Source organism: Mus caroli, unplaced genomic scaffold (genome assembly GCF_978045245.1).
Source record: "Mus caroli unplaced genomic scaffold, Mus_caroli_1 scaffold_13, whole genome shotgun sequence".
Lineage (NCBI taxonomy): Eukaryota > Metazoa > Chordata > Mammalia > Rodentia > Muridae > Mus > Mus caroli.
The window spans coordinates 94,407,122-94,422,833 of record NW_028227268.1 but is presented as its reverse complement, the minus strand read 5'-3'; the positions used below and the strand labels follow the sequence as shown (position 1 = coordinate 94,422,833).

The following is a 15,712-nucleotide window of genomic DNA, read 5'->3' as shown; positions in this document are numbered from 1 at the left end:
ACAGCTTCCTCCCCATACCAGCTCATCACCTTTGAATTGCCCTTCAGAACCTGCCTCCTCGGCAAAGCTTCTGCTCACTCTCCGTGATACAGTCAGTCCATGAGACTCCTGTGACTCAGTTAACTGCTCTACCTTGTTCCCAGTCAGAAGCAAATGCTGCTCACTCTGAATGACGCAGTCTTTTTTTTTATATATATATATTTTAAACTCCAGATTTTATTCCCCTCCTGGTCCACCCTCTGACTGTTCCAAATCCCATACTTCCTCTCTGTACCCCAGTCTCCACGAGGACGTTCCCACCCCCACCCCCACCTCACCAGACCTCTAAACTCCCTGGGGCCTCCAATCTCTTGAGGGTTCGGTGCATCTTCTCTGACTAAACATAGACCCGGCCGTCCTCTGCTATATATGTGTTGGAGGGCAACCACAGGGGTCAGCAGTTTCTGTCCATTGGTTGTGTGCAAATATCTGCATCTGACTCTTTTAGCTGCTTGTTGGGTCTTTTGGAGGGCAGTCATGCTAGGTCCCTTTTTGTGAGTGCTCCATAGCCTCTGTAATAGTGTCAGGCCTTGGGACCTCCCCTTGAGCTGGATCCCAGTCTTAGTGACTCTTCTTCATGCAAGGGTCCTACGTTGGTGCCAGTCAAAGGCAAATTGTTGATTCTGCTGTGCTCCTTGGCTCTTACCTGTTATTCTGCCTTATGAATTTTATTTCCATAACCTAAAACACTAGGTCTTACTTTCTGTGAACTCTGAACACCAATTCCCAAGAAACAGTAATGATTCATTCATCCATTAATTGAGTAAACATTTACTGAAAATCCATCACTTTTCGTGCATTGTAGTTAGTAAGCAGGAAAAAATGAGCTTAACATCAAGGACAAATGATTGATAATTAAAAACAAAAACAGAAAATCCTTTCCCCGGAGTACTTGTTCCTAGAGTCTCAGGAAAACATGGCTGACCTGAGTCATTTTCCTGTCAAATAAAGCAGGGCATTGCCCATGCAGATGTAAGAAGTTAATTTTGCCTACAAACAACAGAGTCAAAAGCAATGACTGTACTGCAGTGGCTTAGTGAGCAATGGCTCATACTACACCTGATAACAAAGAAATGCAGGTAAGTAAAAATGAAGCACAAGAGAGTTTAGAAACATGGTTTAACATGACTTTGTGTGGGTGTATAAACAAGTAATAATGGGTCTACAAAATAATAGCATTATGGCATTTAAATAGATAGTTTAAGTAAAAACAGTCCACAGACATTCAGTCTGTTGATATTATTCAGCTTTAAATAACCTGCTAAATGTGGGGGCTCAGGAGAATGAATATTCTACACTGTAATCAGAGCAACTATAAACACAAAAGTAGATGAAGCTGCTTTTAGCCTTTATAAGTCCTGGTGAATGGAAAGTGTCATTTGTCAGTTAATTTGTGATCAAAGTGAGTCCCATCTCAGCTTTCCTTTGTTTTGGGTAAAGAAATTAAACAATGTAGTTGGAGTGGCAGTACTAGTAGTATTTGGGGCTTTGCTTTTATTAAATTTCTGTAACTCACCACATTTTTGTTAAATAATTCTTTTCAGAAGCTAAATAAAGCAGACTTTTAGGAAGGTGCTGTGCAGGTTTGTATGCTCAAAGCCTTTTTTTCATGATACATTGATCCCAATGGAAATGTTAGTCTATCAAAGACACTCCAAACATATGATGGGAAAGTAGGAAAGGAATTGCAGGATGTGAAGAACATGATTGGGTGGAGGTAGTTTGCATAGCGTGGTTGCAAAAATAAAAGCCTCTGACCAGACCTCCCTTAGCAGTGTCAAGAGGCCCAAGTCCTTGATCTCTGGCCAGCATGGACAGAGGGGACTTGCCACAGCTGAATCTAGCAGGGTTGTATCTCTCAGGGCTGTTATCACTGCAAATGTTGGCAAATGTTCCTGAAATAAAACAAGAGGAATTCTGCATTAGCATGTTATAAAGCTCCAAAGAATCCCCAGTAGAAAGGTTTTCATCAAGTGCATTTGAGAAAATAATGAGGCCTGAAAGGCAGCAGTAACTTCCCAGCAGAGTTGCTGCTCCAGGGCCTTGCACCTAGAAAGGTCATTTTGTGGTGGATTGGGAAATAGCATTGCAGTAGTAGTGCTAATACCCTTCAGAACAACAACAAGATCCTTAGTTAAATGTTTAAAATCAGGTTCAAAGAATGATGTGTCAAAGAAAGTCTTACTAGGTTATTGTGCAATGAGCAGCTGTACTATATTTGAGTATCCTTGTCCTCTTCCCCTCTTCTTTTGGAAAGAATTGATCTTATTACTTCTACACTCAGCTAAGTGTAGTGGTTATCTCAGAACAACCTTCCTATAAAATCAACTGCTTACCTTGTGGCATTGCTTAGCGTAAGTGTAACAATTTGATTCTCCTTAAAAATCACAGAAAAATTAAAAGGAAAATTAGACAAAGAGCATTCTCTGCTTTAGATGGGAACAGAGGACACAGCTAATTCTTGTTGCTAGAGACTCTTATTCTAATTGATTCTTGGCCCACTACTTTAAGGCATTTCCCTGGTCTCCCACAGTAATGATCTAACATGACTCTGCTCTGTCCTCAGCAAGCCTGTCTTGGTTTTATTCAGAATTAACTGGTCATCTAGAAATAATACATTTTGTGATACTTTTAACCTCCTTTTGTAGATCTGTGACTTGCCTCCAACAGGAGACACATGTAGCAATTGTTCCTAATAGTAAAATGTCCTAGAGAAATATGTATTTGTCCTACACGAATGTATCTTTCCCATAATATGATCAAATTCATCCTTTTCATTTTGAGTTTCATAATAAAAAAAGTTATCCATGCATGTTGCTATTCCCATTTTACTTCTACTTTTGAGACAGTGCTAACACTAGGCTTGAACTTCCTCTGTAGCCCAGGCAAAACAGGAGATCCTCCTGCCTCAGCCCTACAAGTAGCTGTTGTTTATTATCATAGGTATATCCCTGTCTAGTGAATGTATAAAACTCTCTTGGGGGAGGCCCCAGGCCTACTCATTAAGTGGTGGGTGACAGATATAAGGAAAAAGACAGAATAAGACTTTTGCTATAGCTGAAAGCAGCTAAAGGTGCTAGATAGGCATGAGAATTGTTAGCATCAAACTCAGGTGTACTCTGGAAGTTCTGAGATTATTTCATAAGCATTTAGAATATTTTTCATTTTAAATATCTCCAACCTAATGTGTGATAATACTTTTTAAGAATAAAGTAAAATTAAAAAGTGCAAATTAAGAGCATTTCCATGCTTTACAAGCAGCTTGAATTCTTTCTGTATTGCATGTCTTTCCCAGATATTGATGAGTGCACCTCAGGGACCCACAATTGTAGAGCAGACCAAGTGTGCATCAATTTACGAGGTTCCTTCACATGTCAGTGTCTTCCTGGGTATCAGAAGCGAGGTGAACAGTGTGTGGGTAAGTCCCTCGGCGCAATATTAAGAATTTTGTTTTGAGAATCTTTTGACATCAAAACAAAGCTCTCCTACTTGATTGAAGAATGATATAACATGTCATGCTCTTCCAATGAATACCACCATTGTTTCCAACTAGCAAAAGGAACTTTAAGGTTGAACTTGTCCTGAATATAGATATTATAAAAAGAATGTAGATTGTACTAGTTTATAGACTAAGTGAAAGCAAAACTCTGGTCTGGATAGAACCGTAAAGACAATTAAAAACTACATTTTATGTTAGGAGTTGTGTCACTATCATACTGCTTGATTGGGGGCTTCATTTTCTACTGCACAGCAGAACATGGTGCATGTAACAGATGCATATAACAGATGCATGTAACAGATGCTGAGGTCAAATGCCTCCTGTACCACTAAGTCATCTGAGTCCATGATTACTTATGTGCTCTGTGTATTGCCTTGTTCATTCCTGGCAATAGTCCCAACTCAGGAGCTAGCTCAAGGATGGCAGTGCTCAGCACATGTACGGTCTTGGGATCATCAGACAGTAAGTTAACCGAGTATAAAGCAGAGGTTCTCAACCTTACTAATACTGCAACACTTCAATACAGTTGCTCATGCTGCAGTAACCCCCAATCACAAAATTCTCTATTTCATAACTTTAATTTTGCTACTGTTATGAATCATAATATAAATATCTGATATGCAAGATATTCGATATGCAACCCCTGAATGGGTTGCAACCAATGGGTTGAGAACTGTTAGTCTAAAGCCTCTTTACACTGCAAGTTTTTGCTGGTGTTTTTAAAGTACAGTATGAAGCACTGTGCCTGAGGGATCTGAGAGGATACCTCCCTGACATCTAAGGCCATATCAGCTTGTGTCACTGTTGCTGCCACAGTACCACCCCTACATGCTCACCTACATGCCTTCTGAATGAATGGAAGAATATAGTTTGAGTAGGTGAGCTGTCATGCACTGAAATAAATAGCACTCTGGCTCAATCAAGAGGCCCAGTAGAAGTCATGAAACTGTGATTGGCCCCCTTTGCCTATCTGTTTGCATACCTAACCTCTTACCACAGACCAGTGGAAAGGCCAGATTTTCTCTTAGGAATAAGTGAGGGTTTGGGGACAGGCAGCCAGCATCAACTTCCACCTGAGAAAGTTGACCCAAGTATTTCAGCACTTAGCTCCTTGTGGACCCTGGCTGGCTCTACCCTCCACAGGTTGTGTCTAGGTGCTGGAATGGGTACCCAGACTCAAGGAAGAACAGGGTTTGTAATTCTGGAAGCTATGATGCAGAAGAAGAGTGCTGGAAAACTCCACAGATGCCAGAGCACTTTGGGTAGCCAAGAAAATAAACACTGAAGGCCTGAAAGTACAGTAGCAACACGCCCCATTGCTGGGTGAATTGAAGACAAAGGAACAGAGAGTGACAGCCTTTTTTGGAAAGTGGGAAGATGAATTCATATCTGATCATGTGTGTGCCAATGTTGCCCTTGCCTACAAAGGTAATCCCACTTTCCTCAGTAGAACATAAATGCACTTTCTCATGAATTGTATTGCATCAACACCCTCCTTCCTAAAGGCAGTTATACCACAGCCTCTCAGTGGTTATAATTCTGTGCATATGTCTCCACAGATGCTTACCAGAACAATGAGACACCCCTCTAAAACCCCTATTTCACTATCACATCCCACCTCAGAGTCACATCCCCTAGAAGCCATGCTCTATCCAAAACTAATTAGTCTCTCCTTCCTCATCAAGTTAAGATGAAATAGAACTCTTTTGGATATATCCAATCAGTAGGCCAGCTGGCATGTACTGAAGTAAAACAGCACTCTGGCTCAAACAAGAGACCCAGTAGAAGACATGAAACTGTGATTGGCTCCCTTTGCCCATCTATTTACATACCTAACCTCTTACCTCATATAATAAAAATGTGCTGGTTTCAATTGCCATGGTTAAACATGCACTCTGAGTTTCTGTATGTGTTATGGACTGATCCAATACTCCATGGACCACTGCAATCAACAGGCCGTTGTGAGCTGGCTGTGTGCCAGGAACAGTTCTAGATGCTGAGATAGTAGATTAGGCAAACAAACTTTACAGAATCATTGCTATGAAGGAGCTATTAGAAAATACCACCCATACATATTGATACATAGTGATAGTGGCACCTGGCTATCACATACAGTACCAGGAAGCACTATAAACAGAGAGCAGAGAAGCAAATAAACACATATCTCAATATTAAGCAACAACAGGGGCTATAAGAAAGTCTAAGGTAGCACAAACTATCATATGTGCATGAAAGAGGTGGTCTCCCCTAAAAAGTGCCATGAAGCAGATACAAAAGGCTATGTAGAAATCTCTCACTAGTTGTTTCAGTGTGCTGAAAAAAAAAGTTTTCACATTTATGTTAATACCTCCTACTGCATTGCCTGCTATACCTCAAATACATTGCCTACTCTGTACTATGTAAATTTTCCAGTCATTCTACCATATGAAAGAAAAAAAGGAAAGCTATAGAAACTAAGAGAGCAAATTGCAAGATCAGAGATTCAAACTCAGCTTAACTTCAGGCCATTTGAGCACACTATTGCTAAAACATCAGCATTGTTTCATCCTTTTTTAAAATCATGAATTAATATCTCTCTATAGTCCTGAATTATGAAAAAATCATCCTATTACACTACACATGCTACTCTGGAGGTGACACAAAGTACAGTCCTGAAGTAATGATATTTTATTATGCTTCTAAGAGATTCCATCCCTGCAAGTTCTCAGCCGAGCATTTTATAGTTGGAAATATTTATCAGAGGACACTGGATGGAATACTTCACCCAAACGTCAGGACATTCTCAAAAGGTCACTTGTGTAGCATCCTTTCCTTTCATGATGTTCTTTCATTTGATGCTCACAAAACTTCCTAAGATACACATGGCAAGCTTTCCTATCATGCTTTAGACATCAAGATATAAATGTTTAAACAGCAAAGCAACAGTCACCAGTGGATCCCACCCACATCTCTTCTCTCTTACTTATGTGCTGCATCCTTTCATTCTTTCCCTCGTTTTAATTAAGTTTTTGATGCAGCAAGCTGACATCCTCATGTGTGTGTGTGTGGAACAGTCTTAATTACTCTTCTCCTTACATCTCAACTCATTTATTTTCTGCTGTCATAGGTGTGACATTGGTGTTTCTTCTTTTTTTAAGATTTATTTATTTATTTATTATATGTAAGTACACTGAAGCTGTCTTCAGACACTCCAGAAGAGGGTGTCAGATCTCCTTATGGATGGTTGTGAGCCACCATGTGGTTGCTGGGATTTGAACTCCGGACCTTCGGAAGAGCAGTCGGGTGCTCTTACCCACTGAGCCATCTCACCAGCCCCGGTGTTTCTTCTTAATGTCTTACTTTACCAATGAACAAATTATATTTAAAACACATATATCCTAATTTTAAGAGAAAGGGTAAACAAGAGAGACTGAGGGAGGGAGAGTGGAAGATTATTTTTAACTCAAGGTCTTCCTAAGATGTGGTTTCTACATTATCTCCACTGAAAATTTGCTAAGACACAACTTGGTTCTATTTTTGTTGTTTGTTTGTTTGTTTGTTTGTTTGTTTGTTTGTTTTTGCTGGTTTGTTTTGGTTTGTTTTGGTTTTTTCAAGAGAGGTTTTTGCTATGTAGCTCTGGCTATCATGGAACTTACTTTGTATACCAGGTTAGCCTCAAATTTACAGATACCCACCATTCACTGCCTTCTGTGTGCTGGAATTAAAGACATGCACCACTATGCCCAGCTAACAACTTGATTCTGTGTCTGTGTCATCTCTTTAGATATAGATGAATGCACAGTGCCTCCATATTGCCACCAAAGATGTGTTAACACACCTGGTTCCTTCTACTGCCAGTGCAGTCCAGGGTTTCAGCTGGCAGCAAACAACTACACTTGTGTGGGTAAGTCCTATGAGAATTGCTATCCTGACAGACCAGCTTCTGCCTCCAGGAAAAGACAGCCTTGTGGTATGTTGTACTGTTTCTGGTGTCCTGTGCTTCTGTGCAACTGGTTTCCATCAACTTACCTCAGGGTCATATTGCTGAAAAGACAGTAGCTAATCTGTTTCTTAAAACACATCATTTAGAAATGGGAAACATTTTTTTTAAACTTGGTACTAGTCCTCTGTGGGTGGATCAAAAGCTGTGACTATAGATCTATAGATACACATACCTTGATTAGTCAGCAGTGTGATAAAGTGCTGAAGAGGCACTGCTGAAGAGTGTTGCTAGAAGTTCAAATGTATAAACTTTCTGCTAACAGTGCACATAGTTCTTCCCTTTCAGAGTGCAGAGTCATGGATGACGCATAATTTTAAGACTGGCAGAAGGAATCTAGTGCAGAAAGAGAAAATGCCTTTTCAATGTATTTTCTGTGTGTTGGAACATAGCAAGACTCTGTATGGGTCTCAGAGGCTTATGCTATAATTGTCAAAGAATTTAACAGAAAACATTTAAAAAATTGTAAATAGCCCAGTTAACCCTTTACAACTGTATGCTGAAAGACCATATCAGTCCAAATGTCTAATAACAAATATTAATGAACTTGGCATTTAGAATCTGAACAATATAAGAAAATAGATGCTGGAATGTATGTTTATTGGAAGCATTAAATTTTTTGTGGGTAGATTTATCAAACATCAAACTGTCATCCATAAAAATATATATTGTGGTACTTCTAAAAGTATGTGATGGACCTTTGAAGTTGTTCCAACAGCTGTGAAACTGAATGTATGTTCTCCAGTGTGTTTGTATACAGCAAGGGAACTAGTTATCACCAGTTGGTCTCGGCACAAAAAGCAAGGCTGAGCTTAAAAATGTCCAGCTACCCATACACAGACACATGTAGATTTAAAACCTTTTCTTGCAGATATAAATGAATGTGATGCCAGCAATCAGTGTGCTCAGCAATGCTACAATATTCTTGGCTCATTCATCTGCCAGTGTAATCAAGGATATGAACTAAGCAGTGACAGACTCAACTGTGAAGGTAATGTGTTGTCCAAGTATATTCTAGCAAAGGGCAACTTTATTGATGTCATATTGCCTGGTCACGGTCTTCTTACCTGATCCTGTTCTTGAAATCTTATATCTTCAGTTCAGTGAAGACCTCGGCTTTTGAGTCTGTTACTAGAAGAGATAAGATGCATCAAGTAGCTGGAACACAAGATGCAGCCTAGAAGTGTCTTTATTCTCCAAGTGTCCCTCTGTTGAGAGCTTGTGAGAATGTGAGAATTTGAGGATGTGGTAATGACCAAGAGACCTGGCCACTAGCTTTGCTTTATCCCTACACTCTGTGGTTTAAAGAAGTCTGAGTTGCAGTTTCCAATTCGTAGAAAGGCAGACACTCAGTGGAGTGGTTGACCTTCACAATCCAGTATATATGCTCATTCTGGGAAATTCTGGGTGCTTAAGGCATAATAAAGAGGATGCATCCACATTTGATGTTCATACCTCCTTCATGAGTCTGTCCACAATTATTTAGAACCATATATGTCATAATTCATCCAAAGAAATCTCAAACTGTGCAATTGTGTTTAAAACCATAAGGGGCCAGCTTGGGACTGCTGTCTCTGCCCTGCTTAGCAAACTATAGGATGGTCGCTAATTTTGAAATGCAAGTGATTCTTCCCCCAGAAGGCCATATCATGCCAAGATGTTACCTCTGCAAAACTCCACATGGGTGGAACTTGAAGTTCAAAGTTCAGGAGATCTCATCAGCAGAGTTCCACCATTACTGAACAGCAAACACAAACTTGCTACCTGAGTAGGTCTGTAGAACCCAAAGGGAAGAGTGTCTGTCATGATCCCACTTACTTGTCTACTTAGCTTAGGTGAAACCTGCTATAAGAAAACCTGTGCAGGCTTGGAGACAGAGAGGGGAGCAGATACTGCTGCTGCAGCTAGTCCAAGTACTTCAGATAGAGTCTTGCATTTCTTCTATTTTAGAGTTTTTACTGTTTTGATACTCTTTAGCCTATCTAAAAATATGTATTACAAAGCCAGTGGCACAAAAGTTTCTCAGCTTTATATCCATGATTTTGTCTGGCTCTATAGACATCGACGAATGCAGAACCTCAAGCTACCTATGCCAATATCAATGTGTCAATGAACCTGGGAAGTTCTCGTGTATGTGCCCGCAGGGTTACCAAGTGGTGCGCAGCAGAACCTGTCAGGGTAAGCTCACTGTTCTCATTAGGTGAACATGCAGCTAGCCAAGAAGAATGTAAGGAGAGTTACAGGATTCAGACTTTCATTTTTCCACCTGACTGCACAGTTTGAGCTCCTGATCCGCAAGGTAATAGATCACATTTTGTGAGAGAGAGGCTCAATGGTAACCCTGAATTTCTTAAAGCTTTAAAGTAACTTCCTTTCTAAAAAGTATGATTTAAATATATTTTATATCACATAATATCTTAAAATCTATGGAACTGTACCTTCCAATAATCTACCAAAAATCAGTAATTAAAATATTTTACTGAGGTTTGAGTTTAGACACCAATTTTAGACATACCTGCAACAACCCTCAAAGCCTCCGAAACATCAAACTTCTGAATTCTGTACACTTGAAGGGGCATAGAGGGTCTTACTATATAACTCAGGCTGGTCTCAAATTTGTAGCCTCTGCCTCCTAAGTGCTGAAATCATAGGCATATGTCATCACTCCCAGCCAAATAAGGCAGGATTTTAGATGTCAAGGAAAACAAAACTCTTCATGGTAGATATTAAAATATGTTTGAACAACTCAAGAAAAGCAAGTGTTGATTTGATAATGTCTAATGACATGGGCCCAATCTCAAAATAAATGCTCAGATGGTCCTTACATCTTCATGTAGGTAGAAGAGAGAACTCTCTACAAAATATGATTCAGAGTCTGGCAGGAAGATGGTAAAATATGCACCCTCCTCCCCTAACCTTCAATGCTGTATTAATGGGAGAAAGATTGGCAAATAACGACAAAAAACATAGATAATCCCAGAAGATCTAATATAAACCTATTTATACAAAACAGTGGAAAAAAGAAAACTATGACTGAACCCAGTGACAGAAAATCTACTTGAATCTAACTTTACTGCATTCTCTCTGTACAGCCTGAAAAAATAATCAGAGTAAACTTTGGCTTTCCCTTTTGAAAAGGGAAGGTGTGGAAATGAACCAAAAAAACACATGAAATGATTTACACAGTTCGCAGTGTTTTGATGAAATTTACTTAGCAATGTAAATGAGCAATAGACTCTCTAGAGAGTCTGTTTTACTTAAAATTAGAAAGATTATTCATGAGGACAGGAAAAATCTTATTTTTAAAAGAACAAGACCAAGGGTATGTGGATTCTTAGAATAACATCACAGTTGCATGGAGGAAGTTATGAGCTCAGAGGACATCCAAGACCTTGGATTTTGTAATAGATGAACAGTCTCCAGCCAGTAGGTATAAACACAATCAGAATGCCGTCAGTAGCACAATGAACATTTTATAACCCTTTCCAGGTTACTAGCAACTCTGCAAATGTTAATTGTGGGGAAACATTGAATTCCAATGATCACTGAACCCTGATTGGGAAGTGAATATTAATTACATGCAGGAAAATATTAGCGAGTCAAACAGTTTACCCAATTCCCCTGAAATCATTCAAGTAAATATCTGTGCTTCTAATCACAAGTGGATTTGATAGTCAGCAAAAATGAATTTTAGTTAATGCACAGTAGGAACTTATTTGCCTGGACTAAATCTTCAGAAATATTTCTGTATAATTTAGGGTAAAAAATGTATTAAAATTGTAACTAGAAGTTCATGGGTGTTGTCATGTTGAAGATGCACAGAAGTAAAGTATCTTTTTGTCAGAAAGAATTACATTATTTTAACATTTAAAGCAATTGCTTTCTTTTACTGAAACCCTACTCCACTTTCATTTGTAAGAACAAAGTAAAATCAAATATATTTGGAATCTTATCTTCTGAGAACTTCAAATGTTTTCATGACAATTAGCTCACAAAAATCAGAGCACTGTGCATGTGTATATCTAGAGAAGGGCAAAAGAAGATATACTTACTCACACATATATATTGAATTTTTTTAAAGATTTATTTATTTTATATATGTGACTACACTGTAGCTGTCTCAGACACACCAAAAGAGACATCAGATCCCATTATAGATGGTTGTGAGCTACCATGTGGTTGCTGGGAAATGAAATCAGGACCTCTGGAAGGACAGTCTGTGCTCTTAACCACTGAGCCATCTCTCCAGCACCCATATTAAATATTTTAATATTGTTTCTTCCTGAAAAAAATTCCAGAATGATATAGCTGTTGCAGATCCTAAGTTACTGGAAGTACTTAGTAAGGTCATAGCGTCAGATTTCCTTTTGCCATTGATTGTCTCCATATTACACACTAGTCTTAGTATTCCTTACAGCAGAACACCATAAGGTCATAGCGTCAGATTTCCTTTTGCCATTGACTGTCTCCATATTACACACTAGTCTTAGTATTCCTTACAGCAGAACACCACCTTCACTTTACAAAAAATGTAAAAATAGTTAATGAGTATGTCAATAGTGACTTCCATGGAATCTATGTCTTTTCTTTAACTATAGTTAGGCCAAGAGGATACTTCCTGTAACTTATTCTTAGAAACTGTGCACTTTTCCAGTGTCCTTCTGGATTCTAGAAAATTTTAATCAGCTGAAAGTTAATAGAATTGCTTTCCTTTAAAGACAAGGCAAAAAATTATTCTAAAATGAGCCACCAACTAAAGAGCATATAATGGATGGTCTGAGACACCACCCCCAACACATATGTAGCAGAGGGGCAGAGGGTTGCCACATCTGGCCTTAGTGTAAGAGGATGCACCTAGTCCTGGAGGTGTCCCAGGGTAGAGGGATACCTGGGGGGCAGAGGGTAACCTTCTCAGAGGTGAAGAGGAAAGGGATGGAGAAAAGAACTCCACAAGTGGAACTGGGAGTTGGAGCAACATTTGTGATGTAAATGAATAAATAAATGAATAATTCTTTTTAAAATTCTCACAATAGAGCTACTCCTGTCATTTCATGAACTTGAACATATCCTCTGTTTTTCCTCCATTCCAACTGAGACATCCTCTTCACCTATTTTCACACAGCTTGTGTGAGAAACAACTGAATTAAGTTAATACCCATCATTGAAAAGACTCAGGATTAGCTATAATAGTCCTCCCATTGAGTACAAGCTAGGGGAGTACAAGTCACACAATGAAAACAAAACATTTTAATACTATAGTAATGGAAAGCAACAAAGGGAAATAGAAAGCAACAAAGGTCCTAAACGGACAGTATTGGGTATAAAAATTCAAGAGTTTAAATCCTAGCACCTAGCCCATAGCTGAGTTGAAGCAGGACTAGGTAAATCACTTAAAGAAAGATAAAGTAAGGAATGAAAATACTCTCTCGTAGGAATGCATGACTTAGAACCAGCTTCTATGAGACAAAATCGAAACTACTATTCATATGGAAAGGAAGCTGTAATTATATAAGGATATGGCCATTAAGTATTGCTGCTATTAACATGTAATACTGCTTGCTAGTTAAAAAACTTTTCTTCAAAAGTCATCTGGGGATCCAATCAGCTGGATCTAGACTCAGTCTCTGTCTAGCCTGGTCTAACCACCACCAGTCTCATCCCCAAGACTCTTTCCTCATCTGGCTGCTCAGTAGACATTGCCTTTTCCTTGTGTGCCTCCCATTGTTGCCAGTCTCTTCTCCTTCCACACAGTCATAAAATACCTTTGCTTTATGAGGTGAAACACTGCACAGGTCACGTTTTTCCTGCATCCTATGGAGAATGCCCTCCCAAAGCATGCACCACCTCTCTCTCTCTCTCTCTCTCTCTCTCTCTCTCTCTCTCTCTCTCTCTCTCTCTCTCTCTCTCTCTCTCTCTCTCTCTCTCTCTCTCTCTCTCTCTCTCTCTCTCTCTCTCTCTCTCTCTCTCTCTTTCTCTCTCTCTCCCCACCCACACTCCTTCCTTCTCTATGTCATTCTCCCTATCTACCTACCTCCTTTTCAGGCTCCCAAAATAGCTGCTGTTTCCTGGGAAGCTTTTCCCTTTTCATGCAAGAGAAATCATCTAAACACCACTCTTGAAGGCCCCCATGAGATGCCCCACTTCCGTTCTGGTCCCTAATCCTCCACACGCAATCAGCTGTACATCTGATGTATAGTCTTGCTTACCACTTAATTACAGTTTACTCTGGAAGGATCTATTGCTGTATCTATATTCTCAGCTAGGTTATCACTCCTTGGGACAGGAGATGAATTCTTGTTGGTATTTTGTTTACTTTCATGTAAGTGAAGTCAGTAGTTTGTGTTTGACTTTGAGTTCAACAGTCAGACAACTAGTGAGAGCTGATATGCCATGAAATGCCATGTTGAGTGACTCAGTGATACCTATTGATGTAAATGCAGTAAACTTGCATCTAGTCTTGTGCCTAAGACCAAACTGAACAAGCCAGGTGTGTTGATATATATATGTAATCTCAGATCTTAGGAGGCTAAGGCAGGAGAATTTTGAGCTCAAAGCCAACTTTGATTACATGGTGACTTCCACGCCAGCCTGCTCTGCATGGCAAGACTCTAGCACCCACTCCAAACAAATAAAAATAAATAAAGTAAACTGACCACAGTCTAGACTTCTCCCAATGTATTTCCTTACAAACCAGAATCTGGTACTCATACAATTTGCTTATGTCAGTAAACTCTTCAATGCATGACTGCAGATATAAATGAATGTGAGACCACCAATGAATGCCGAGAAGATGAGATGTGCTGGAATTACCATGGGGGCTTCCGCTGTTACCCACGAAACCCATGTCAAGATCCCTATGTTCTAACATCAGAAAAGTAAGAAATTAAAACCTATAAACATAAGTATTATTTGGTTCTCCCAAGCCAAACTTGTGACTGCTTCTGTGTTTGTCCCTGCAGCCGATGTGTTTGCCCAGTCTCAAACACTATGTGCCGGGAGCTGCCCCAGTCTATTGTCTACAAATACATGAGCATCCGATCTGACAGGTCCGTGCCTTCAGACATCTTCCAGATACAGGCAACAACGATTTATGCAAACACCATTAATACTTTTCGGATTAAATCTGGAAATGAAAATGGAGAGTTCTACCTACGAGTAAGTATGCTTAGGTAGCACTAGTGGCTGTAAAGGTGGCCATTTGCTGTGTGCATTCACGTGGAGATTAAGCTAAAACCTACAGAATTTCATGTGTAAGCACTGTGTTCAGCTGTCTGGAGTATGTATTATCAGATATTAAGAGGAGAGTGATATTCTGAAAGATTAAGTAGTCTCCTAAAAGCCCTCCTGATTACAGGCCATAGCATCTAAGAAAGCTGTGTGTGACTGTCAAACACAAGCATACCCCAAACAAATACTTCAAGCACATGCTGTTCAATTGTGCAGATAAAAACACTCTGAAAGCTTTCTCATAATAAAGTTTATAGATTGCTTTGATATTTACATATTTATCCTATCCCTTGATATATTAACTACCTTCTTGCTCCACAACCATTTCTTTGTCAGAAAATTAGAAGTGATTAATTTCTGAAGAGAAAAACTCAATTCAAAATCTGTTGCTTTTATTTTTCCTAATATAAGAGAATGTGTTTCATTAACATGTGTTTTAAACTTGAGCCACTCTAGGTAGAAGTTGTCTCTATCTGAGTTTTACACAATACAGTAACTGCATGAGAGCACAACAGACTCATTTCAAAAGCTTCGTTAAAACTAACTTTCTGTTGGAACTTTTATCCATCATTTAAGAAAATAAAATCTTCTCAGCCTTTCCATCATGCAATTAGATGAAGTCCCAACATGTTTTTTTTTTCACTACAGTAAACATGACATTTTGAAATTTAGTTTTATTTATAACATCTTTTATTAGCTTGATTTTTAAAATGATATTTTTCTCCAGACAGCCCATCTTCATGAATAGTATGAACCATTACCAATTTGGTATATTGTTAGGTAGTTTTAAATTTTTTTCAATCAAATTAATTTGTTTGTAATAAAAACAAAAACATTTAAGCTAGGCACAGATACACATGTTTGAAATCACAGCATTCACAAGACAAAATTAGAAGGACTGTAAGATTAAGGCCATCCTGGGCTATCCGGTAACTCTGAGGCTAGTTTGAAGTTTTTGAGAAAAATAT

The 15,712-nt window shown here is 39.0% G+C and overlaps 1 protein-coding gene across 2 annotated transcripts in view; it reads left to right on the top strand.

Annotated features, from left to right (window-relative positions):
* Efemp1 (EGF-like fibulin extracellular matrix protein 1) overlaps nt 1-15,712 on the top strand; it is an 80,954-nt gene that overhangs the window by 61,591 nt on the left and 3,651 nt on the right. For both annotated transcript variants that reach the window (XM_021176472.2, XM_085829059.1), the window contains exons 5-10: nt 3,335-3,457; nt 7,302-7,421; nt 8,389-8,508; nt 9,576-9,695; nt 14,269-14,392; nt 14,477-14,672. In XM_021176472.2, the coding sequence (XP_021032131.1) occupies nt 3,335-3,457; nt 7,302-7,421; nt 8,389-8,508; nt 9,576-9,695; nt 14,269-14,392; nt 14,477-14,672 (803 nt within the window). The remainder of the gene's footprint in view (nt 1-3,334; nt 3,458-7,301; nt 7,422-8,388; nt 8,509-9,575; nt 9,696-14,268; nt 14,393-14,476; nt 14,673-15,712) is intronic.